Consider the following 24,689-nt stretch of genomic DNA (forward strand, 5'->3'; position numbering starts at 1 on the left):
ATGTATACAAGTATTCTTTCATAAATGCTCTTCTTGTGATGCATAAACAGAATGATAAAATATATTTTCTTAGAATGTAAATATCAGAGTTTGGATGATAAAACTCAAAATCATGTGCTGCATTCACCAGTGCAAGTTAAGGCTAGCTGCATGCTCAGAATTGAAGTGGATCATTTCAATATATGCATCCTGAAATAGTATTTTTGGGTCTATGGAATATTCTTTTGTACATGAAAATGTTAACGAAATAGCAACACATTTTTATGGTGGTTTAATCCCTGCCCGGGTCCCCCCCCCGCCCTAAAACTATGCAACAGGTCCACTGGGCATAGCATGAGACCATGGCAAGCAACTTCTTTGATAGTGGAACCAACGAGCCACAATGGAATACATTACTAACCATAATCTTATTTCTGGTGCTTGTATCTGCTTAGATTCACATGCTATTCATATGCCGACATCTAGTGGAAGCTGCAGAGTATTACAGTTGTTTTCGAAACTCAAAAATGGACGTCGAATAGGGCTTGCCAGTAATACTATCCCTATTGTGACGTCCCCTGTACCCATGATCCTCAAGCGTGTAGGTGCCTCAGATTGTATTTTTCTGACATGCGGTAGCATGAGGAGTAGCGCGAGTACAGAGTTCCCAAGCAGATATATGTATATAGTAGCTCATAACTTCTATGCACCTTCAAGGGGAGGAAGGGTGGGCACATGTGAATCTAAGCAGATACAAGCACCAGAAATATGATTACAGTGAATAATGTATTCCTTCTGATGCTTGTGAAATCTGCTTTGATCACATGCTATGCATAGATTAGCGAGCAGTGATATAAAAAGGTGGTGTGTTGTGAGAAGCGGCAAATAGATGTTTCAGAACTGCTTGCCCCACCTGTGTATCTGTCTTGGAATGTGTGTCAATGCAATAATGCTGAGTGAAGGTGTGGACTGAGCTCCATGTAGCTGCTTTGCAAATGCTGTCTAAGGGGACATTTGCAATAAATGCTAGAGTAGCCCCAGCACTCCGTGTAGAGTGGGCTCTTGGTGTAAAAGGCAGTGTCTTGTCTGATAGTGAATAGCATAATTGTATACATTTGACTATCCATTTGGAGATGGCTCTCTTGGAAACACGATCTCCTTGTCTGCCAGTAGCCATGACCAGTCTTCCTAAGCGGTTTGGTCTGGTCTACATAGTAGACAACCGCACTCATTACATCTAACGTGTGGAGTTTGAACGCAGCTCAGCTAGGTGGTTTTTGAAAGAAAACCGGAAGCTCAATTGATTGGTTTATGTGGAACTTGGAAACGAATTTAGGGGAGAACCTAGGGTGAGTCCGTAAAACCAATTTGTCTTTATGGATGATAAAGAAAGGGTCCTGCACTGACTAGGCTTGGAATTCGCGGACTCTTCTTATGGAGGCAATAGCCACTAAGAAGGCAGTCTTGTAGGTAATGTGTTTAAGGGTAGCTCAACGGGAGGTCCCATTAGTTTTACTAGTACCACATTTAGGTCCCAACCAGGCATGGGATTAGAAATTGGGGGGGGGGGGGCGGTTTCGTCTTTTTACTCCCTCCATGAATGCTTTAATGACTGGCACTTTCCACCATGAGACTTTACTTTGAGAGGTGGTATAGGCTGATAAAGCTGCTAGGTGGACTTTTAAAGCATTAAAGACCAACCCTGAATCCAACAAGTGGAGCATATAGGTTAGAGTGTGTGATGGAGTACAGAGAGTACATTCTATGGGATTGATCTGCTTAGAATTGCACCAAATGACGAATCTCTTCCACTTATGGAAATAACCGTGTGTAGTATTTGGTTTCCGTGCTTCTTTCAGGATCTCCATACACTGTTGTGGAAGATTAAGGTGACCGAACTATGACTTCAGGAGCTATGCTTCTAGGTTCAAAGAGTGAGGTTGTGGTTGTATCGTTGTTCCCTCATGCTGAGTCAATAGGTTGACCTGGTACGGGAGCTTGATGGGAATCGCACATCGCCAGCTTACTCAGATGTGGATACCACGGTTGTCTCGCCCACATAGGAGCAACTAGGATGAGTGTCATCTGATCCTTGTGTAGCTTGTTCACTATTCTGCTGATTGAGTCGGAGCGGGTTGGGAGGTGTGGGCGCATAAGCAAATTTCCCTGACCAGCTCATCCATAGGGCAATCCCCTTAGAGTCTGGTTGGGGGAACCTGGATGCAAAGTCTGGGCATAACTTGTTTTCTCTTGTAGCGAACAAGTCTAGAGAGGGGTAGCCCCAAAGAGAGAAGATGTGGTCTACCACATCAGTGTGTAATTGCCACTCGTGCTCTTCTGGCAAAGGATCTCCGCTGAGAGAGTCCGCTAGAGTGGCGAGTACTCCTGGCTCCTGGAACATGTTGGGAGGACAGGGATATCCCTCGTCTGAGTGCCCACTTCCATAATTTCTGAGCCAGTTGGACAGATTTGGAGAGTGTGCCTCCCTGCTTGTTGATATAGAACATTGCAGTGGTGCTGTCTGGACTTGTACTGACTGGTTTGTCAGGTTGTTTTTCGAAGGCTTGTAGTGCCTTGAAAACTGCCAAGAATTCCAGTAGATTGATGCGTTTCTGTGCAGTCACTTGTGACCACCGGCCGTGTGCTGAAGGTAGTGGGCACCCCACCCAGAAAGTGACGCATCTGTTGTAACGACCGCTTGGGCTTCCGGTTCGTGGAAGGGCGTCCCTTTGAGCAGATTTTCCTTTGACCACCAGCTTAAGTTCTGAACCAGTAATCACTAGATCGTCCCACTGACCACTTGCCTGAGACCATTGTTTCGCCAACCATTCCTGCATTGGTCACAGGCGCGCGTGAGGGACCAGGTAAATGCACGATGCCCTCATACCTAGCAGACGCATTGCTTTGCGTACGCTTATCCAGAGACCGGCTTGATATTGGGGTATTTGCCAAAGCATGTTTTGTACTCTTTCCATGGATGGGAAGGTTAAGTCTGTATTTATATCTAATACAGCTCCTAGGAACTGTTTAGATCTGTTTGGTAAGACGTGACTTTCTCGTTTATTGAGAATCCCAATTTGAAAAGGTGGTCTATTGTTCTGTGTGTGTTTAGCTGGCAAAGTTGGAAGGTTTCTCCCATGATCAGCCAGTCGTCCAGGTAAGGGTGTACTGAGATGGATTCCCTGCGCAGGTGCGCTGCCACCACTGCCAGTACCTTGGTGAATACCCTTGGAGCCGAGGCTATTCCGAAGGGCAGCACTTTGAACTGGTAGTGCTGGTCTGCTACTTTGAATCACAAGAATCTTCTGTGCGCTGGGAACATTGAAATATGAAAATAAGCATCTTTCATGTCCAACGTTGCCATGTAATTCCCCCTCTTTAACAGAGGGATTACTTCTTGTAGCGTTGTCATGCGAAATTTTTGTGGCTTGACAAACTTGTTTGCAGGGCGCAGGTCGAGTACTGAGCGCATGGTCAGATCTTTCATTGGAACAAGGAAGTACGTTGAATAAATAATCTTGTTTACCTCTTTGTGTGGCACAATCTCTATGGCGTCCTTGAGGAGTAGGACCTTGACTTCCTCCACCAGGATGAGTTGTTCTACCTGTGATGGTCTTTTCCGTCGCAGGGGGAGGTTTGATGGTCTTCCTTGTAGTTCTATACAATAACCTCCTGTTACCGTTGACAACACCCACTTGTCTGATGTTATCCCCTCCCATGCGCAGGTGAAATGAGATATTCGTCCCACGACTGGGGAAGGATGGTAGGGGACCCGTAGCGGAGCGTTATTGTTTGGAGGGTGTTCCTCCACCTCTGGTGGGGGAACCTCTCCCTCTTCTGCGGCCCCTGCGCTGACCCATGGGATAGCCCTGGGACGCCTGTTGATTAGTGTTCCACGAGGAACCTTGGCTTTGACTGTATCCGGAGCCTCTTTGCACGTTTTGGCCACGGAAACGCCGAATATTGCCACCCCTTTGGTTGGATTGTTGGTCAGTTGGCCAAGGGATTTGAGGGTCTCATTTTCGCCCTTGGCAGACTTTAGAGCGTCATCAACCACCTTACCAAACACATTCGACTCAACGGGCATGTTGAGTAAGGTGGCTTGCGTTTCTAGTTTAAACCCTGACTAAGCCGGGCGTGGCGTTTCAGGATGGTGGCTTCAGCGGGAACGCGTCCAGCGTTATCCGCTGCATCAAAGTTGTTCTTTAGGAGGACTCCGGCTGTTGCTCTGCCTTCGGCTGCCAGAAGGGAGAGTTTAGCCTTAAGTGGTTCTGGTGCTGACTCAGCAAGGGCTGTAACCTCATCCCACTTTGTGCAGTCATAGCTAGCTAGTAAAGTGGAGTTAGCTATTTGTGCCTGGTACACTGCGGAAGATGCTATCTTCTTTCCCAGTGTATACAGTTTTTTGCTTTTTATCCGGAGGAGCTTTCGGATGAGGACAAAGGGGTACCTTCTCTCTTCAGTGTAGTGGTTATTACCAGAGTCTGGTCGAAGCTGGCCACGTATGTACAAAGAGTCAGAAGGTGCTGGCCTAAAGCTTTTCAATTCTTGGGTTTAGCGCCCAGGTCGCATTCGGCAGCTCTAAAGAGGGCTGAATCCTTCTTTGGAGGACTTGAGTAGTGTGATAAACTGGGTAGCCGGTCTCTTGTCGCCCAAGATATTTTCGGCGAAATCCTTATGTTGGATTTCCTGCATTTCAATCCAAAAATGTTCAGCAGCCCTTAGTAGTAGAGGTTGTCCTCGTCTAATCATCTTCTCCGACATCAGGGTCGTACAGATCTGAGGAGAGGCGAGGCGTTTTGTAGTGTGGTATATCATACAGTTTGTCTGTGGGGAAGAGACCTTTTCTTTGGTGGTATAGTAGACAATTTAGACTGAGAGGGCATGGTGTCCTAGAGCTAGACGCCTTAGCAGTAGGCGGAGTGTTCGCCAGACTTTCAGAGCATGTTGGTGCTCTTTGAAAAAATTTGCAAGGCATGCCATGCGTCCCATAACCCTATCTATCTCTAGTGCAGTCCATGGAGCTGAACTGGGGATAATTCCCGGGTGGGTAGGGGCAGGTGCAGGGGTAGAGGGAATAGGGAGCCCATTATCTACCTCTTCAACCAGATTGATACGATCAGGCTTGTCACGCTCTCCTGTAATGTTTTGAAAAAAGAAACCATCAGGTTCTGGGCTATTAGACTGTTCCCTAGGCTTGTCCCTTCTGTCCCCTGTATCCCTGTCTTTATGAGAGGAACTGGACTTGTCTTTATGATCCCTGCTCTTGGAAGAGGATTTGTTAGAGCTAGGGGTAGAAGTAAGGGCCGTGGGGGTCTGTTTTTCAATAGAACAGGAAATTCCCGACTTGTTGCCCTTTCCCCCGGATGTAGGTCGAATTTAGACTACGGGAGCGGGCTCGGTGGTGTCTCTCGACAGCGCAAGGGAGTTTTGAGTCTGGCATCCTTTGTCTTTATGGGCTTGTCATGAGACGGCCGCTCGGGACCCTCAGAGGACCGTGAATCCAAAGATTTGCCATTCGCGGTCAACTCTCGGCGTCCGATTTCAGACGCATCGCCATAGGGAGTGTGGTGCCCTTGCCGCTGGGTGTCTTTCCCATAACAAGACCGCCGGCCTACCAGGGTCAGGGGCTGGCATTGGTGGAACGGCGAGGTTCCCCATCACCCTTCGTCGCTGAGTGCCCCTTCATCCATGGCGGCCTCGGCCTGCATGGCGTTATGGGCCCACCGTTTTGTCCACCTGTCCTTGAGGGTCTTGGGTCGGAGCAGCATACAGGCCCGACAATGAGTCTCGTTGTGGTCTCTATGTAAGCAAAGGTTGCACACCCTGTGCTCATCGACCCACGTGTATTTTTTATTACAAGGGGGTCAGAATTTAAACGGCATATGCTCCATATTGGGGGCAGGCAGCTGGGCGAACCAGGGAAAGGGTTGGAAAATACATGGCGTTATGACCACCCCCTCACTCTCCCTACCGTTAGGCCGAGAGTGCCTTCCAAGGCCAGGTGTCGCCGTCGAAATCTCCGTCTGACGGTCCGTCTCTTAGTCTTCCTGAAGTCTTCACTGCGTCGAGGCACGGCGTCGGTAAAGGACAGAAAGATATACTATCTTATAATATTTATAAAGTTCAATGGCGTAAGCCGAAATTGTACTCCGTTTATATGCGACCACTGAAGATGGCGGAAAAAAATCAATCTGAGGGACCTACACGCGTAAGGGATCATGGGTACAAGGGACGTCACAATAGGAATAGTATTACTGGCACGCCCTATTCGACGTCCATTTTCGAAAACAACTAATACTCTGTAGCTTCCACTAGATGGCGGCCTATGCATAGCATGTGATCCAAGCAGATTTCACAAGCATCAGTAGAACAAGTTACTTCTTACCTTGTAACGTTCTTTCTACGGGATGTTCCTCGGCGTATTCCTCATCTTTGATAATAAGTTTCCAGCTTGCTGGCCTCTGAATTTTTTTCTGGTGAGGGCGCTGCGTGTCGACGTCCGCCGAGTCGATGTCCCTCGACGGCCACCGTATCGGCGCCGACGTCACCATGCCCATAAATAGCCACGTGCTGCGTCCGTTGCTCAGTTCCGTTTTGTAGTATAAGAAAAGTCATGCCTGAATTGGTTATTGACCTTGAAGGAGCGTAAGCTGCAACCACAAGGGAAGTATCACTGCGGGGATGGATGGGAGGGGCGATGAGGAATACGTCGGAGGAACATCCCGTTGAAAGAACGTTACAAGGTAAGAAGTAACTTGTTCTTCGAAGGGATTGTGTCCTCCGACGTATTCCTTATCTTTGATCGACTCCCATAGCAGTGGCATGTAATTGCCGGTGGGAGTGAGAATGTTATGTATCCCTTTAGGGATGGACCGAATGTAATACGGCCTTGCCAAATCTGGTCTCTTAACTAGTGGAGGAATCCAGATTGTAAAATTTTGTGAATGTTTGTGCGGACGACCATGTGGCAGCCGCACATTTGTCTCGGACCGGTACCCCCCCTTTGGAGAGCCGAAGAGGCTGCGATACCCCTGGTTGAATGAGCCCTGAGATTTTGGGATGCTCTTTCCCTGCCAGTTTGTAACATTCCAGAATGGCCAAAATAATCCACCTGGAGATGGTTTGTTTTGTTATGGGTAGTCCCAACTTGTGACCTAAGTATCCTACAAACAGTTGGTCTGCTTGCCCGATCCTAGCCATTCTGCTGATGTAAAAGCTGAGAGCTCGCCTTGGTTCCAGCCTATGTAGTCTTTCTTCCTCTTTCCCCGGATGGGGAGGAGGGTAGAACGAAGGTAAGGTAATTTTCTGAGTAATATGAAATTCAGAAACCACCTTTGGGAGGAAATTAGGCTTCACCTGTAGGACAACTTTGTCCTTGTGGAAAATTGTATGTGGGGTTTTTAGGAGAGAGCTTGTAGTTCGCTCACCCTCCTAGCAGATGTTAGTGCTACCAATAGGACAGTTTTAAGCCTGAGAAATCTCAGCAAACAAGAATGAAGTGGTTCGAATGGAGTGCCCATTAGGAAGTTTAAGACTAAATTTAAGTCCCATAAGGGAACCTGGAATGGTTTTGGAGGATAAACATTAGTTAATCCCTTGAGAAATTGTATCACTAGAGGAAGTTTGAAATACGATGGTTCCTCCGCAGTGCGCTTGAAGATAGAAAGCACTGCGAGATAGCTTTTTACAGTGCCAACTTGAAGGCCTGAGTTTGCCAAGTATAGTAGAAACGCTAACACCATTGGTGTACCACATGAAAAAGGGTCGATATTCTCTTCCCGACACCAACTGCAAAATTTGTTCCAACGGCAGCGTTATAAAGACTTTGTTGCTGGCCTTCTGGCCGAAAGTAACACCTGCATGACGTCATCAGGGAGATCCCAATCCTTGTACCTCAACCTTTCAGAAGCCAAGCATGAAGGTTGAGGGTTCTGGTGTCTGGATGGAGAACCTGACCTCCCTTCTGCGAGAGAAGATTCTCTTTGAGTGGAAGACGGATTGGAGGACAGATGGACATATCTAGAAGGTCCGGGTACCATGTTCTCCTGGCCCAATCCGGGGCAATTAGGATCATGGTTTTCCGGAATCTTCTCAACCTCCTGATCATTTGAGGAATAACAGGGACTGGTGGGAACGCGTAAAGGAGTGGAAACTCCCAGTCCACTACGAACGAGTCTCCTAGAGCTCCTCTCGGGAGAAATAACAGATCGCACTTCCTGTTGGTGCTTGTGGCGAACAGATCCACCTGAGGGGTTCCCCAAAGGGCGAAGATCTCTTGAAGGACTTCCTGAGCTAGCTCCCACTCGTGGGAGACTGTGCTCTGCCTGCTCAGAGCGTCCGCTGTCAAGTTCTTCTCTCCGGCTAGGTGGACTGCCGATAGAGAGATTCCTTCTTGGATTGCCCAAAACCAGAGCTGCATCGCCTGTCTGCACAGTGGCAGTGATCCTACGCCTCCTCTTTTGCTGAGGAAGTGCATGGCCACCATGTTGTCCGTTATTATCAGGACATTTCTCCCCTGTACTGATGGCAGGAAAGCTTTCAGCGCTAGTCTGATCGCTCTCAGCTCCAATAGGTTGATGTGTAGTCTGGACTCCGATGGAGACCAACGACCACTGATGGTCAAGTCGTTGGCATGGGCTCCCCACCCTGTGAGTGAGGCGTCTGACTACTGTTATCTCCGGCCATGGTTGCCAAAACAGTTCTCCTTTCAAGATGTTCTCTGGATAGGCCCACCATTGAAGGTCGCGGGCTACCTTGTCCGGAGGAGATCTGTCTTTCTCCCTGAGAATTGCAACCACTGACTTCAGTGCCCACTGAAGAGATCTCATTCTCAGGCGAGCCTCTGGCACAAGGAAGATGCAGGATGTCATGAGGCCTAGCAACCTCAAAAAGTCGAAGGCTGGGAGACGTTGGGCATTTTGAAACTTGGTGACCATCTGTAGAATATCTTGAGCCCTCACCTCTGGTAGCTAGGGTTTTCCCAGGGAAGTGTCCAGGACCGCTCCAATGAACTGGAGTCTCTGCGATGTTATCATCTGTGACTAGCTGGGCCTGGGCTTTTTTCGAAGATACAGCCCTGATCAGCCAATCGTCCAGGTAGGGGTAGACGTGGATCCCTTCCCTCCTTAGACTCGCCGCCACTACCGACATCAGCTCGGTGAAGACCCTCGGGCGGAGGTCAGCCCAAATGGCAGAACTCGAAATTGATAATGAGAGTCGCCAATTGCAAACCTCCGGTATTTCCTGTGTTTGAGATGGATTGGCACATGGAAATAAGCATCCTGAAGGTCCAGAGATACCGGCCAGTCCTGGAGCTGGAGGGCCTGAAGGATCTGAGAGAGTTACCATCTTGAACTTGTCCTTCCTGAGGAACTTGTTCAATTCTCGTAAGTCCAGGATGGGTCTCAGTCCTCCGTCGTCCTTTGGAATGAGAAAGTAGGGGGGGGGGGGTGGGAATACCAGTCCTTGTTCCTGTCCGCTACAGGTACCGGTACCGGTTCTATGGCACCTTTCTCTAGCAGGTCTATAATTTCCTGCAAGAGGAGCGGATCTGGAACTTTTAGAGAGCTGTTCCCCGGTGGATGACTGAGGGATGTGTAGAAAGGGTAGGCAGTAACCCTGGGCAACTGTCTCCAATGCCCAAGCATCTGACTTTATAGCCTGCCATTCTGTCAGATGGTGAGTTAACCTGCCCCCTACAGGTGTATTGTGTGGAAAGGCCTCAGTGGTTTGGGGGCGGCTGATGCAGATGCCGAGGGTAAAGAGGCACCTGCTGCTGCCTTAGTACCTTTGACCCATCCACCTCGGGTGGATCTCCTTTGGTCTCTTTGAGCCGGCTGTCCTCTGCCTTTCCTGAATGCGGAATAATAGCGAAAGAACTTTCCTCTCCCAGAGGTTCCTGAGGGGCGAAAAGGAGTTTGGTGGGTAGCAGCTGCTAAAGATTTTGCTGCCGCTTTAGAAGTCTGTAACTTTTTCAGACTGTCATCAGCCTTTTTTCCGAATAGTAAAGAATCGTCAAAGGGCATATTCAAAAGTCTGGCCTGTACATCTGGAGCAAAGCCAGACTTTTGCAACCACGCATGCCTGCGTATTGTTGTACTTGCCGCCATGGCCCAGCTGATACGGTCAGCGGAATCGATGACAGTTTGAAGTGAATCGCACATGGGATCTTTGCCATTTTTAATAAGGTTAAGGAAGGCTTCCTTTTCCTCTCCTTCGGGTATGCAGTCGGCCGCTGATGAAGCACACTCCCACAGTGTGTGATTGAACCTGGCGAGTGTACAGGTGGCGTTGGACTTCAACGCCATACTACAAGCAGAGAAGACTACAAGCAGAGAAGACTTTCTTCGCCATAGAATCATTCCTCTTGTCATCTCTATCCTGTGACACAGTAGGGTAAGCGGTCCTACTGCTAGATGAAGTTGCCGCTTGAACCACCAGGCTCTCTGGAGTCGGGTGTTTTGATAAGTATTCAGGGTCAGCAGCCGCTACCCTATACTTGGCTGACAATCTTTTATTGACCGCAGGGATAACTTCAGGAGTTTCCCAATTAGATGTAATTTTCCTTTGTAAGGCTGCATGGAAGGGGACCACAGGGTCCTCCTGTGGACCTTTGTCTAATATGTCTGTTAGGTCATCCTATTGAAAAACGGGCGAAGGCGCAGACCAACCCATAAATTCAATAATTCTTGCCATAAGGGTTCTATAGGGTGTTTCGGCATGTTCCCCCTGGGTCTGGCTTAACAAATTCCACTTCTGGTGAAGTGTCCAGCCCACTCGCCTCATGTAGTGACTCCTGTAGGTCCTTCAACCTTCTTTCCTCGGAGGTGAAATCCTCTGAAATAGGCAGTGTGGTCCTCTGTAACCCAAATGTTTCCTGGTCAGAATCTTCCCCCTCTTCATAAATTGAAGATAGTCCAGGGTACTCTGACCTCTGAAATGGTGTAAAACCCATCTCTAAGGCAGAAGGAGCCAAACTCGTCATTATTGGACAAGAAAACGTCGATGTCGTCGACGCCGATGTGACAGGCGCCGAGAACGGCGTCGAGAAAACTGGAAGATGTCTCGAAGAACTCGAGAGGATCAGGATCCTACTCTAGGACATCGACGACGGTCTCTGCGTCGTGCCGGAGGCCCTTGGAATCAACGTTGGCTGTGGAGTAGCCTTGGTCTTCTCTTTCATCGGCGTTGATGTCGACAATGGCGTCGAGTCGATCGACCGATGCGTCGAGGAACCCTTCGACAACGGCGTCAATCCATGCGTCGAAGGAATCTTCAACGACGGCGAAGATGGTGCCTTCTTACCCCGATGGCTCATGGCGCTCTCGGGTGGAATGTTTCGCCGGGTGCTGCGACTCGCGGCGTTTTGATTTTTTGGGTTTTTCACCTGGGGTATCAACCTCAGCTGTCTTCGAGGGGGTCGAGGCCGCTTTCTCAAAGTCACTTAACATTTTCTTTCTAAATTCCTCCCACTCAGCCTGAGAGCTGTGTTTTGTGGGACAGGAGACCCTTTCAGGGGAAACAGAAGACGAGGAAGGGGATCTTCGACGTCTTTTTTGAGTGTCTTGATCTCGACGAATGGTGGGAGCTACTTCGAGATCTAGAATGGGAATGTTTTCGAAGGCGAGGAGACGAATGCCTCGACTCAGCCGAAGAAACCTTTGAGGAGATTTTGACTGATTTACATCTCTCGAGCTTCCCCTTGTGCTCCTTCAAGGCTTTCGCCGTCATGGACATGCAGTCCTCACACTCCGAACAATGGTGCTCGGCTCCCAAGGACCACAAGCAGATCCTGTGTGGATCCGTTAGACATTTTTTTTTACCGCAGTCTCGACATTTCTTGAAGCCGGATCGCGGCATCGTCGGTTCCGATGAAGATGCCATCGAGAATGAGTAGGTATTTATTCGAGTAGATATAGGGTTATTCCTGACTGAACTGAGCAATGACGTTCCGAGGCCCCACGAAGTGCGGAAAAATGGAACTGAGCAACGGACGCAGCGTGTGGCTATTTATGGGCATGGTGACGTTGGCGCCGATACGGTGGCCGTCGAGGGACATCAACTCGGTGGACGTCGACACGCAGCGCCCTCTACAGAAAAAAATTCCGAGGCCAGCAAGCTGGAAACGTATTATCAAAGATGAGGAATACGTCGGAGGACACAATCCCTTGGAAATGTGGATACTGGTCACAGCTAGTGACTACTTTGAGCAGATCCTTTACCCCCAATGCAAAGACCCACCACTAAGTCCCAGTTGACATGGTCTGCCGCCAGGCCCCTGGGCTACGTTGGTGGAGCCAGGAAATATTAAGCCACTCAATCATTGGGAACTGCCTAAAACAAGGTGCATTGGCCACCACAAGCAGAATGGCAGGTGGTGGATGCTTGCTCATAGAATTGATTAAGAGACCAGAAGCTTCCACCCCTTCATTGGCAACCATATATTTCCAAATTCTGAGATATCCACATATCGCGCAGATCTTTCTACTTTATTGCAGTTTTTATTTTTCCAATAATATTTTCTTAAAATTTTGTCCAACATCCTCAATTAGTTCTTACTTACCAGATTGCCTTTCATTTAGTAGAACTCCTTAGTCCCACCACAGAGCGGGGATCTTCACAGTTTGGACATCCAAATAAGCTTTAGCACTGTATTTATGCCACATGTTTAATGGTGGGCTTAACAGTACCCATTATAGTAAGAGTATAGTCGGTCACCCAAATAAGAACCAGCAGGTACACCAGAAGCTGTCCAACGGTATCCTGGTTTATAAAAGTGCTTAGTTACTGTATTTGCCAGTTTACCTGTACACATCACTTGTATGTATCTGCTCAACCCATTAGATACATTTTGCTTCAGAAATGGAAATGTTCAATGCTATGATGCCCTGCGACGGTTGAAGTGCAACCAATAGCTGCTGAAATGTCCTTGATTTCGTTACATTTCATTTAAGTAGATTAACTATATCCTCTAGATAAACTGTGTGCCTTACGGATTCAGAAGATAGTTTCATATAGTCATGCTAACCAGATAGCAAAAAATACAGAACTTTAAAACTGAGTGTCATGCCGTTAGAGTTTACATCTTTACTAGTACTTAAATCACGAGAAGATTTAATCTGTCTCATACACATGCACTGCATCATTTAAGAGTGGAGGGACTGTTATTTTTGACCCGATTCAGTTCATTAAAAAGGTAGTGCCAACATGTATAGTTAACTGATTACAATCCTGCGCTTGATGGACCACAACTTCTGCTAAGTCAAAGTTCTGAGTTTGCAATTAGCCCTTGGATTCTTCAACAGGTGTAAAGTCATTCCCGACTTCCATTAGACTAAGATGTAATCAACAGCGAGTGATGACTAAGAATCAATGTAGCCACATCTTAATTTGTTTTGCCTTTGCCAGTTGATTTAGTCTTCTACTTTAGACCCCAAATAGCGCAATAAAAATACAACAGAGCGCAAGATGTCTGGGAATTCAGTTGTAGGAATAGAAGTTATGACAAATTCAGTACATTTCCCCTGTTTGGGTTTATGTTTTTGGACAAAATCACCATTTGCAAATGTGTACGCCATTTCACAATTATTCCAAAAGTTACAGTGAGGGGCTATTTTATCAAGCACATTCTCACCAAAACGAAGTGTCCTCTTATCAGTGCCAACTACAGACAAAACAAGCAGCGGGGGAGTTGGGTGTAAAAGTAGTCAAGCTGTCGGAGAGATTGCTGCTTTTCAAACAACTTCTGGAAAAAACACCTTCAGTTACGTGAGGCAATTTTCTGGACCAATTGCTGCACGCCGGTAATGTGCTTTGCATGCACTGTTGCTGCGACGCTGAAGCACAGTATCAGCTTCGCCTGATCCTTTAGCAATTGTGAGGTGGAGGAAGCCACAAACGTGTGAAAACCAGCACAAAAGGTGGGAGAAAGAAAAAAAAAACAGCTCAGTTTGCTGCAGTCCCTGGTTTTATGACAAAAAGAAGACATTACTGTTTGCCACTTCGAATCACAATCAGAGGTATTAATGGGGAGGTGGGGGCACAAATTGGGCATGTGCTCTGGGCCCCATTCGAGCGGCCAGATGCAAGTATTCAGGGTAAAATGCGTACAAAACATAACACCAGTCTCAATATTTCCGAGTGAGCAGATGAGGCTCTGAGCCTACTAACCGGCTGTCAATGACACCCATGTTTTGATCTCATCAATTAATACTGGAATGCATTCTGTGTGCTCAATGTAGTATACGCGTTTTAGGTTTTCACTAAAGGACAACTTGTGTAGCTTTTTCTACTTTCTTTGGGGAATGTATTGATCACTTACAATATGCAAAGGTGCAAAAGCATATTGAGAGCTATGGGGGACCCAATAGTTAGGCACTTTGCTAATCACTTGTTGCAGTGATTTATGTGCAAAGGCCCAACAGAACCAAATCCAAGCAAAGTCAACATATACTGTTATGTCTCAGAGGTTGACCAACTTGAGAATATGGTTTGGTGATGTTTAACAACTGGTATGCTATGAAACAGTAGACCGGCACCAGAAAGTACTAAGTTATGGTTATGAAGTCTGCTTTTGTCACGCAAAACATTTCTTACCTTTATCTCAAAATAAAAATGTCTTTACTCATAATCTAACACTTTCCAATATTTGTCCAAGAAAGGCTATAAGGATAGAGTTTTTGTTGGATTGATTTACATTTTTAAAATACAGTAGTGCATTTCAATTGTGCAACTTGCATACTTCTATTTAGGACTAACTGGGGTACACAGCGTTCCCCATGTCCTGATCGAGTGGCATCTCAGGTGCCCTCGAGGATGTTGCTTTGGTCCTCGTGTCTGCAAGTCTTGCTTCAGTTTGCCCTGGCATCTCATTTGCCCTGCAGAAAGTTGCTATTGTCCTCTGGCGGGCAAGTCGTGCTGCTGTTTGTTGTTGTGTTTCAGAAGGTCTTGATATTGATTTTCGCTTTGCATCAGAAGGAGCTTTTCCAAGTGATGTTCGTTTTTCTGTGCAGCATGTTTTAGTCATTCAATGGCTTGAGCACATTTGAGAAAATGTCCAAGAAAGATCTATTGTGCTCTTTTCTTGTGAATGAACTTAACTGTAACCTTGCCATCTCTCATTTTTGGAGTGGTGTGAAAAAATTCCCTTTATAAATGCTTTAATAAACACTTTGAAATCTATTAATACTGTATTCGAAAGGAATAACCAACACATCGTACATTTTGCTTCAGACACTTTCCAAAATGCTGCCTCCTTCTAGTACCTACTGTAGTGAATCGGGATGAGCATCAGTAAATGAGTGTCTCTACAGAGTGAATTTTTTGCATCCAAACCGACTACAATCTTGCCCCTGACAAACCAGGAATCCGCGCACAAATTAGTAGCAGTGGGTTCAACAGTGTGGATTTGTATAGCCGGACTAACATACAGACACACATCCATAAATGTGTTTGCACCAGGCCTCCAGATCAGGTGCACATGATGCCTTTTTATGCATGAAAATATTGTAAATATGACAGCTTTATTATTTTCGTGTGTACAAATTTTCAAACAAGTTAAGAGTATAGTGCAGTGCAAAGGTCAGGTTACTTGACAGAAACCAGAAGGCTTCTTTTGATTTTTATCTACATGTATGTAATTGCAAGCCATGATTAAAAGCCTCTGAAACAGAATGTGTTTCTGTGAAGCCTTTCAAAAAAAGAAACTGCACACTGTGATAAAAGGAATGGTTTATTTCCATTCAGCTTCTGCTGTGCTGTGTGTAGATGCTCATGGAGCAAAGAGAAGCACTGTGCATAGTTATTTTCCTAATATTTTAGGATTGTGAAATTAATAAGATGGAAAACTAAGGTGCAATTGACAATTAATATTTTGTAACAAATTATGCTTTTTTTCCCCAGTGAAAGCAGACCAGTATTGCACAATAGTATTTTTCAGAGTTCCTGTGCTGTGTGCATAATCATGCGGAGGCAGATACTTTACACTTACAATTTAATTTACACTCCAATTATAAAAACAGTGTGTAAAATGATGACTCTGGCCGGTCTAGTTTACATCCATTCCACCTTGCAGTCAATGGGGTACATTACTATAAATGGTCAGTGGCAGCAGAGTCTTTGTTCAAGGGCGAGTGACTCATTACACCAATTACAGGTGTTCTAGCCTCTCAAATCTTCAAGATCACAATTAAAACATCTAAAACCTGACTCTCTAGGAAGTGCAAGCACTGTTAAAAAACAAACACAAAGTAACATTTGTAATTGAAATAGAAATTCCGCAAAAACCTGTCCCTGTGATAATCCAAATAGGCATTTAACTTTATGTAGCGCTTCATACATGGTTCGTCCAACATCTAGGCACTGTGATTATTATACCTCAGTCGATACTCTGTTAACCGACCTCTGAAGGATGTTAGCCAATAAGATAGCTCAGCCAGTTGAGCACTCGTTGCTGCGATCTGTGCGTGATCTGTAGGTGCAGGTTCGAATTCCGGCAAGGCCAACTCAGCCATTCATCCTTTCAAGGTCAATAAAGGAGTACAGACTCCGGTTTGGAGATAATTGTGATAAATATGTACTATGAGCAGCGCTTTGCCAAAAGCGCTATATAAGTAACCATTTGACCTTGAGATTAGATATAGCATTTAGCATGGAGCCCTTGACTCTCTGCACTGTTGTATCAGAACATTGGCATACCATTAGCTAGTGCTCCAGAAAATGAGGACTTCCATTAAACACCAAAAGACAATTCAGCTATCGAACCTCACAACACACAATACAATTCATGCTTGCTCTACTATGTAATTGGCTAGGTTTTTGTGGTTTCATCATTTAAATTATACTGGAAAGTTAGAATGAGACCTTTGAGAAATAATGAAAGGTGTATTCTGTCACAATGCAGAAAGCAGCTGCATAGTAATGATTTCCATACAGTTTTTGCACACGTCAGCTGGATGTTTAGTACATTTTATTCTCTCGCAAAGGAGAAAAGTCATTTTTACTCTCTTAAACTCACATTTACTATCAAAGTTTAAAAATAGGGAGTAAAATACTCCACGTCAAAATCTTATCTGGAGCACTGGTTTGCATATAAGATTTTTGCATCCACACAGACTATGATCTTGCCTCAGACAAAAGAGGGATCCGTGCAAAATTTGGTAGACGTGGGTTCAATGGTGTGCATTTGTATAGCTGGACAAACATACATACATTCCGCTTTATATATAAAGATGGAGGAAAAACCTACAATAATGCCCTTTTTGCATAATTTGTCCGAATTTTTTAAAGATTGCTATTTAATCATGTGATGTACAGGGCATTTATTTTTGTTTTTGAAAGTTAAACATCCACAAATAATCGAACATTGCTTTTCAACAAGAACTGTGAAACAAGAGCCAAAGTTGCAGACTGGGCTCAATTCCCAGCTAGAACACTAGTGCTTGATGCTCAATAAGGCATTTGATCAATTAACTAACCTGTCCAAATTGCCAATTTATAAATCTTTTTAAAATATTCAGTCCACAAGAATGATTTCGTTGTAAGGGTACTCTCTTCAAACAATACCCAGTCATGGTGCAACAGACTATAATTTTGCTTTGCATAGAATTGTGACCATTCGCATAGAACGCCTGTATTTCTTGGCTCATAGTAATGCAATTTGTAAATCATGGCCCCGTTCAAATCTTAGTTTATGTTGAGAGTTTGCATGATCCTTTTTCAAAATGCCATTTTTTTTTTTACAAGGGCTCTTCCCACAGCACCTTTGCCCTTGTGAGATTTGCTGGCGTTCGCTTTCCCGGGGTGGCATGTTGCAATTTTCCCCTTTAACCCTCTGCTCAAAACAGCAATCTTGCAATGTGGGGAAGTTTAGCTCTGCAACTCCCTAGCTTCTCCTGCGGCTACCTTTTGCCCGTCATGTCCCTTTTCGTCTGCGAATGTGGGGTCCGGGGAGGTGGCAGGGATACCCCTGCAACGTCCTTGATCCACCGACCCAAGAGGTCACAACTTCCTCGCTTAGTCTTCCCTTCCGCCAGCCACCTGCCTCCCTCCTTATCCGACCAGGATCTCCCTGTTCTACATCGACACACTGCTGCATTCACTACTTCAAGGTTATAACACTCAAGCATGAAAAATGATACGCTCCTCTCTACCCAACCCATCTGGGAAAGTGAGATACGCATGCAGCAAAGTGGGGCATTTTTATCTGACATGTACACCTTTCTGCTAAATTCCATGTGTGCAAAATAGGACAACTAAGTAAGCTTGTTTGTGGGAAATTGCCCCATTGTGGTTAATATTTCATGCGAGTCAATGCTTGACTTGCAGGGTTTCAACTAGCATAGGCTTAGCATGAGGAATATATTTCCTACCTAGGACTAGGTTTTAATATCTGGACTTCCTTTTCCCCTACCTAGCAAGATAATGACAGATGAGGAAAGCAAACTACCTTCACCTAACAACTCTTAAACAAGGAGATTTAACAGTGCCCATTAATAGGCCAAGAGGGTATTTGATTTTACTTGGAAAGAGAAAGAAATAGAAGAGCTAACCATTTTTTCTCAAGTGAGGAAGCAGCGATCAGGATCTTGATTTTCTTGTTTCAAGGCAACTTGGCACTTCACTACATCACCTCCCTCTGCCACCTTAGACAATCATTGTGATTTACTTAGTGCCTCATGGTGGCGGTGATCAGTTCATTCTGCACCACTCCCATATCTGGTCAGGTAGAAAACAAAGTCACAATCGGAAATCTGCTACCCAAGATCAGACAACAGCACAGACTCTAAAGCCCATCATTAATTGGCAAGCAGAGGTGGCACAGACCAAAAGTTTGGGCATGACTGCAAAGCGAGAACCCGTTCAGAACAAGGCTATACCTCGTAGGAAGATATGGAGCATCAAGGGAGAAAAGGTCGTCAGGTTGGTTAGTGGTAACTGAGAAGTGAGTGCTTACTTCTAGTCATTCGATCCATCTGAAGTAAGGTAAATAGGGCATGTGAGATCAACAGGCAGAGATGTGCAAGCAGGAGAGGAGACACTGCTAAGCATGTACTCAAGGTTAAAGGATGTTGCGTTGAATCTGCAATACATAAAGGGCGACTAAACTTATCAAGAAATGTATCATCATCTAAAACACTATAAACGATTGAGGAATTAGCATACAGGCATGGCATTTTGTGGGACATGATACTCTGTTTCTCTGATATTGAGGAAATTAACTGAGATTTATCTGTGAATAAAAAACAGATCAGTGGCATTATTTCACTAAAATGTCTGGGGGTTACAGAAGTAAAATCACACAACCTTTAACCACTCTGACAATCAAAGGAAGTAGCGTGAAATGATCTGCGACATGGCCGATGGGCCAATTACTGCTTCTTAAAACCCGAGAAAGCAGCTCGTTAATAAACAGATAGAAAATGGCCTCAAACAGCCAACTTTAAAGTTCCTACAGTCATACATAATTTTAATAGTTAAATAGTCAGCTTAGTTGAGGGATTTATTTGACCAATAAACTTAACAAGCATTACAAAGCCAAAAGTTTTTGCTATGTTTCAGCAATACCGCATGGTATCTGGAAGGATGCTTGTGTAACCAAAACAGACTGCGGGGAGGCACCTATATGGCAAAGGTGGGCAATGGTCAACTATGGGTAGCCAAATATTGTAATGTTCAGCCATGGTTTGTGTTGGAACTTGCAAATTCACAGATACTAAAAATCCTATAAATAATACCAACAACCCTGGACCTAAAATGGATGCTAACCGAGATACAAGACAGTGCAGCTAAATATCCAGCATCTGCATCCACCTACTACATGCCAACCTTCATCTCTACATATCATATACAGCATTCATTGGGTGTACATATAGGTGGCAAAAAAGCACCACCTAAATATGCCAAAACTAAACTTGAAATGCAGAATTTGAGTCCCCCTTTAAAAGGTATCTTTCCAGATACAACCCGTTAAAAAGATTTCAGAAGGTTAAGCGCTGTAACCCCGCAATTCAGTGATCCATGGTTTGTGTTTTTTTGTTTGGGCCGACTAATTTGCAGAGTTGGTAAATTCTTATCTGTACCTTTGGATCTATGATCCGGTATTTGCATCTTTCGCATTGTGCAGTTTGTTGCCTGGATTCATAATTGAGCACATTCACATTCTGTGGTGATGCTGATAAGTAACACATTTATGTGGACTTTCATGACACCTAATCCCTATCCTGTATTTGAACCTTTGTTATGCTCACCAACTGTGTCCATGTACATTCCGCATGGCTTCTAAACTCCTAACTAATCGCTCAAAACATAGGTGTACCTTCCTCAGGATGTTTCATCCAAGTTCTGTATCCAAGCAGGCATGTGAACATTTTTCTGACATTACTGATCCGCGTCCACCTACACGACTGCCCATCTTTCCCAATGGCCACTACTGTTGAAACTCGTAGCATACCTATGCTAAAACACAAGTACCCTCCTATAATACGGTTTACTTTGCTCTTGAAATGCACCTGTTTATTAGTATTCCTGCCAGTATAAACGGGATCAGGTGAAGCGTATTGTGATAGCTGCCAGGGTAGCATTTCAGGCAATAGGCAACGAAAGGATAAATCAGGATGAGGGGAGGTGAGCAAAGATGCTAGGATTAATGTTTGGGTGGGGTCAAATTGTATTATACCCCAAGCCCCAAAACCTCTTAACATGGCCCTGATTACAACAGCTACCCTGCAGCCTCTTGAGTCACAATGGAGAGGAAGTAGAAAGTGGGTGTTCGAGGGCAGTAGCTGCGTAATCTATTCAGGATTATTATAGAAGTGTACATTATAAACTATTTGAAGTTACATTTCATATATATTCTTGCTGGTAAATTAAATGTTTGATGGAGGCAGAAAAGGAAATGCTGAAGACATTACGCTTGCCTATGCCACCTCTTTTTAGGGGAGACACAAAAAACAGGAAATAAATCACCAATCGTAGTATGCATAATGGATTGACAATTTCAGCAAGTAAGTGGTTTTCATTGCACCAGTACATAGATACATTATGAAATGCAGAATATAAAGCAATTTTATAAAGCATTTCTAAGGGGGAAAACAAGTAAATAAGCTGTTTTCATCATTTTGAACATTCATCTTAAATGTTTTTAATAGTAACCTGTGGTCCTTCTGTAAGTTCATCCAAGACTGCCAGGACATCTTTTTTCCATTTTCCCAAAGTACAGTCTTTGAGGTCACCTTCTGAACTTCCACACCCTGTGTAATCAAACCTGTTAAAAATGAATTCACATTAAATCTGGCAGGTGTATCTAGCATAAAATGTTTCTCTCGCAACCAATGTTTCCTTACTCTAAATTCAATACAATGCTCTTACAGATTATGACAAACATTCATTCACGCGCGCATTTGAAGCAAACACAAATAATTGAAGGTTAACATAATTGTATGCCAAAAAAGTATACTCTGTTTTTAAATTAATCAAAAGACATGCAGAAACAATGAAAGCTAAAAAGGTAGCCAGTTATCGATCCCTTATATCTTGCATCTTCTGGTCACCAAAACCGGACACACTAAGAGCGACCATAACCCTTGAAATGCAGACAGTACCTCAGTAACAAAAGACTACCGAACAGGATAGTTGGGTTCCCTGGTGGTTCCAGGAAGGAACAAGTTACTTACCTGTAACTGTTCTCCAACATGGGTCTGGCATGGATTCACATGCTCATGAATATTCCCAGTCGTCAGGCTGGAAATCCTCTGTAACAGAAAACAGTTTCAGTATCATTTCAAAACTGTCTTTCTCCTATAAACCAATCACTGAGCTCTAGTGTCATACTGCCCCCAGCCAATGACTGCCCTCTACCTAAGCCCCTTCACTGGCAGCCATCTTCAGATTTGGTAGCACGTAAAGTGGCAGTAGGACCAAGAGAAGAGCCGCAGAGGGGTAGGCAGGACGGTTTGCATGTGAATCCATGCCAGACCCATGCTGGAGACCAGTTAAGTAACTTATTCCTTCTCCAGCATGGGGTCTGGCATAGATTCACATGCTCATGAATAAAGAATATATAGCGGTACATACATGCACAACCATGGGAGGTGGCAAGGCTCAACAGAAGCAATCTCTTACCTCCTCACTAGGCTCACCTTCAAGCGAACAGGTTGAGCAGCACTGCTTGGCTGACTCTGGACTCCTCCCTGGAATCACTGTCGACGCAGTAAATTTCATGAAGGTGTGCGTAGACCTTCACGTAGCAGCCCTCCAAATGTCCAGCAGGGGCACACCAGACAGGAACGCCATTGTAGCAACGATCGCTCTGATAGAATGGGCTCTCAGACGGCCAGGCACCGGTCGGTTTGCCAACCGGTGACAGTGAGTGACACAGCCAGAGAGCCACCTGGAAATTGAAGCCTTGGACAAGGCCTTCCCATCCTTCACAGGACCAAAGTTCACAAAGCGCTCTAGCGTTTGATGAGCGGAACAGTCCCTTGATTAACTCTTTGACCAGACTGTGCAACCACAGTGAAGACTGTGCCGGAGATCTGGTGTAGTGGGAGATTGCTGCCAGATATACCTTAATGGAGGTGTGAGCCAGTCCCTATTCAGCCAATGACAAATATGGAAGTACTTGAGGGGCCGTGACCCTGAGAGGGTAAATATTCTGGGACAGACAAGTCACAAACTGCTTCCATTTTTGTCTGTATCACTTCAACGACGCCCTGGCATTGGCAAGTACCTCCTTGCAGTCTGCCGGATCATAGCCACCGAACAGGTTCAGAGAACCCGGGTAGTGGTGAAGAATTGCGCCTCCTTCCCTGGCAAGAGGTTCCATGACCAATAGCAGCCTGACTGGAGGGGATGCTGACCTGCTGAGAAGGTCCGGGTACCAGATCTGCCGCAGCCACGCTGGTGCGACCAGGATCATCCTGCACCGGTACCGTCAGAGTTGACTGATGACTCAAAGTAGCAGCAGCAACAGAGGGAATGCATACAGAAACAGGCCTTCGCAAGGGAATGAGAATGCGTCCCCCATGCTCCCCAGCTGGGGGAATCTGCTGGCGAACCTCCGGCACTTGGTGTTCTGTTTGCAACAGCAACGATCGATCTGGTGACTGCCCCATTTGAGGAAAAGCTTGTCCACTTGATCTTGCAGAAGCTCCCACTCATGGCAAGAGCGCAGCTCCCTGCTGAGGGAGTTGGGAGTTGGCAACAGTGTTGTTTACCCCTGCCAGATGAAACGGAATGAGAAACATCCCCTGGGCCACAAGTCCTGCACCTCCTTGGAGAGCGCTGGGGATATGGTGCCCCAGTTTCCAGATGTAAAACATTGTGGTGACATTGTCCATTTAGACCCTCACCACTTTGCCCTCGAGGGAAGGCAGGAACGAATTGAGGGCCCAAAATACCACCCGTAGTACCAGAACGTTGATGTCTAGCGTCTTCTCCTCCAACAGCGTGAAGATGTCCGGTGTGGGCTCCCCATCCTTCCAGGGAAGCATCCATCGTGAAGTCTCCTGGAAAGGGGGGCTCTGGAGATCCGTGCCTCTGGCGATATTGGAACGCACGGTAACTCCTCCACAAGCGTGATCCTGTCCTGGCCTCCATACACCTGGACCCAAAGGGATTCGTGGAATTCCTGCAGCGGGCGCATACGCAACCTGCAGAGCCGAATCAGGTATATGCATGACATCATGCAGAGTAAAGACTTGATGGTCCTCACCGTGGCGACCTTCAATGCCAGCCATTGCACTTTGCCCAAGATGGACGATATTCTTTCCTCCGACGGTGACGCTAGTCGAGCCTGGATCCCAGGAACAGTGCATCCTGCGATGGAGCCAAGCATGACTGGCCAAAATTCACTGAGAACCCCAGTTCCATCAGCAGCGTCCGGTCCTTGCTGTGTGGACAACGGCAACGTCCTTTGACATGACCCAGATGAGCCAGTCAACCAGGTAAGGGTACACGTGGATCCATTGCAGTCGTCGATGAGCCGCCACCGGCGCCAAGCACTTGAAGACTCTGGGCGCTGACTTCAATCCAAAGGGAAGAGCCTTGAACTGGTAATGCTTCCTTGAACGACAAAAGCGCAGAAACTTGCGGTGTCCTTTGTGTATGGGGACGTGGAAATACGTATCCTCTAAATCCAACCACGACAGAAAATCCCCCCTCCTCCAGCTGGCAGAGCACATGCTGCAGCAGGATCATCCTGAACTTCTGGGACTTTATGTACTTGTTGCGCTGTCGTAGGTCGAGGCTAGGCCAGCAGCCCCCGGTGTTCTTTCTTACAAGAAAGTACCTTGAGTAAACTCGAGCTTCAGAGTCGCTCGCGCCCGTTTATTTTTAACATGGCCCGAACTTCCAGCAGCAGCTGAGGTATGTGTTGGTTCCTGTCGGACCACTGTTGGTATTCGTGGACACTTCAGTTGAAATTCCAAAGTGTCCCCGTTGGCGAGAGCATCCAGCACCCAGCGATCAGTGGAGAGGCTCTCGGCGCAGTCGATGCAGCGTCTCCCAGTCCTGCGTGTTAAGACAGATTTCTGAACTCTGTCCTGGTGGCGCAGAAGTTCAGAAGGCCAACCTAATTACTTGGAACAGGGTAACCTCTGGACAAGCCAGACCAATTAAGGTAGCGATCGCGGCGGTCAAGACTAGGTCTCAAGAGGGGTGAGGGTGACTGAAAGCCCGCAATGAGCACACAAAGCGAGAGCGCTTACAAA

General features: G+C 45.9%; 1 protein-coding gene across 2 annotated transcripts in view; it reads right to left on the reverse strand.

Annotated features, from left to right (window-relative positions):
* The window catches only part of ABHD10 (abhydrolase domain containing 10, depalmitoylase), a 324,283-nt gene that overhangs the window by 144,661 nt on the left and 154,933 nt on the right, over positions 1-24,689 (reverse strand). For both annotated transcript variants that reach the window (XM_069637182.1, XM_069637183.1), the window contains one exon: positions 21,133-21,244. In XM_069637182.1, the coding sequence (XP_069493283.1) occupies positions 21,133-21,244 (112 nt within the window). The remainder of the gene's footprint in view (positions 1-21,132; positions 21,245-24,689) is intronic.

The sequence above is a fragment of the Ambystoma mexicanum genome, chromosome 7p, assembly GCF_040938575.1.
Source record: "Ambystoma mexicanum isolate Mex_15411 chromosome 7p, UKY_AmexF1_1, whole genome shotgun sequence".
Classification (NCBI taxonomy): Eukaryota; Metazoa; Chordata; class Amphibia; order Caudata; family Ambystomatidae; genus Ambystoma; species Ambystoma mexicanum.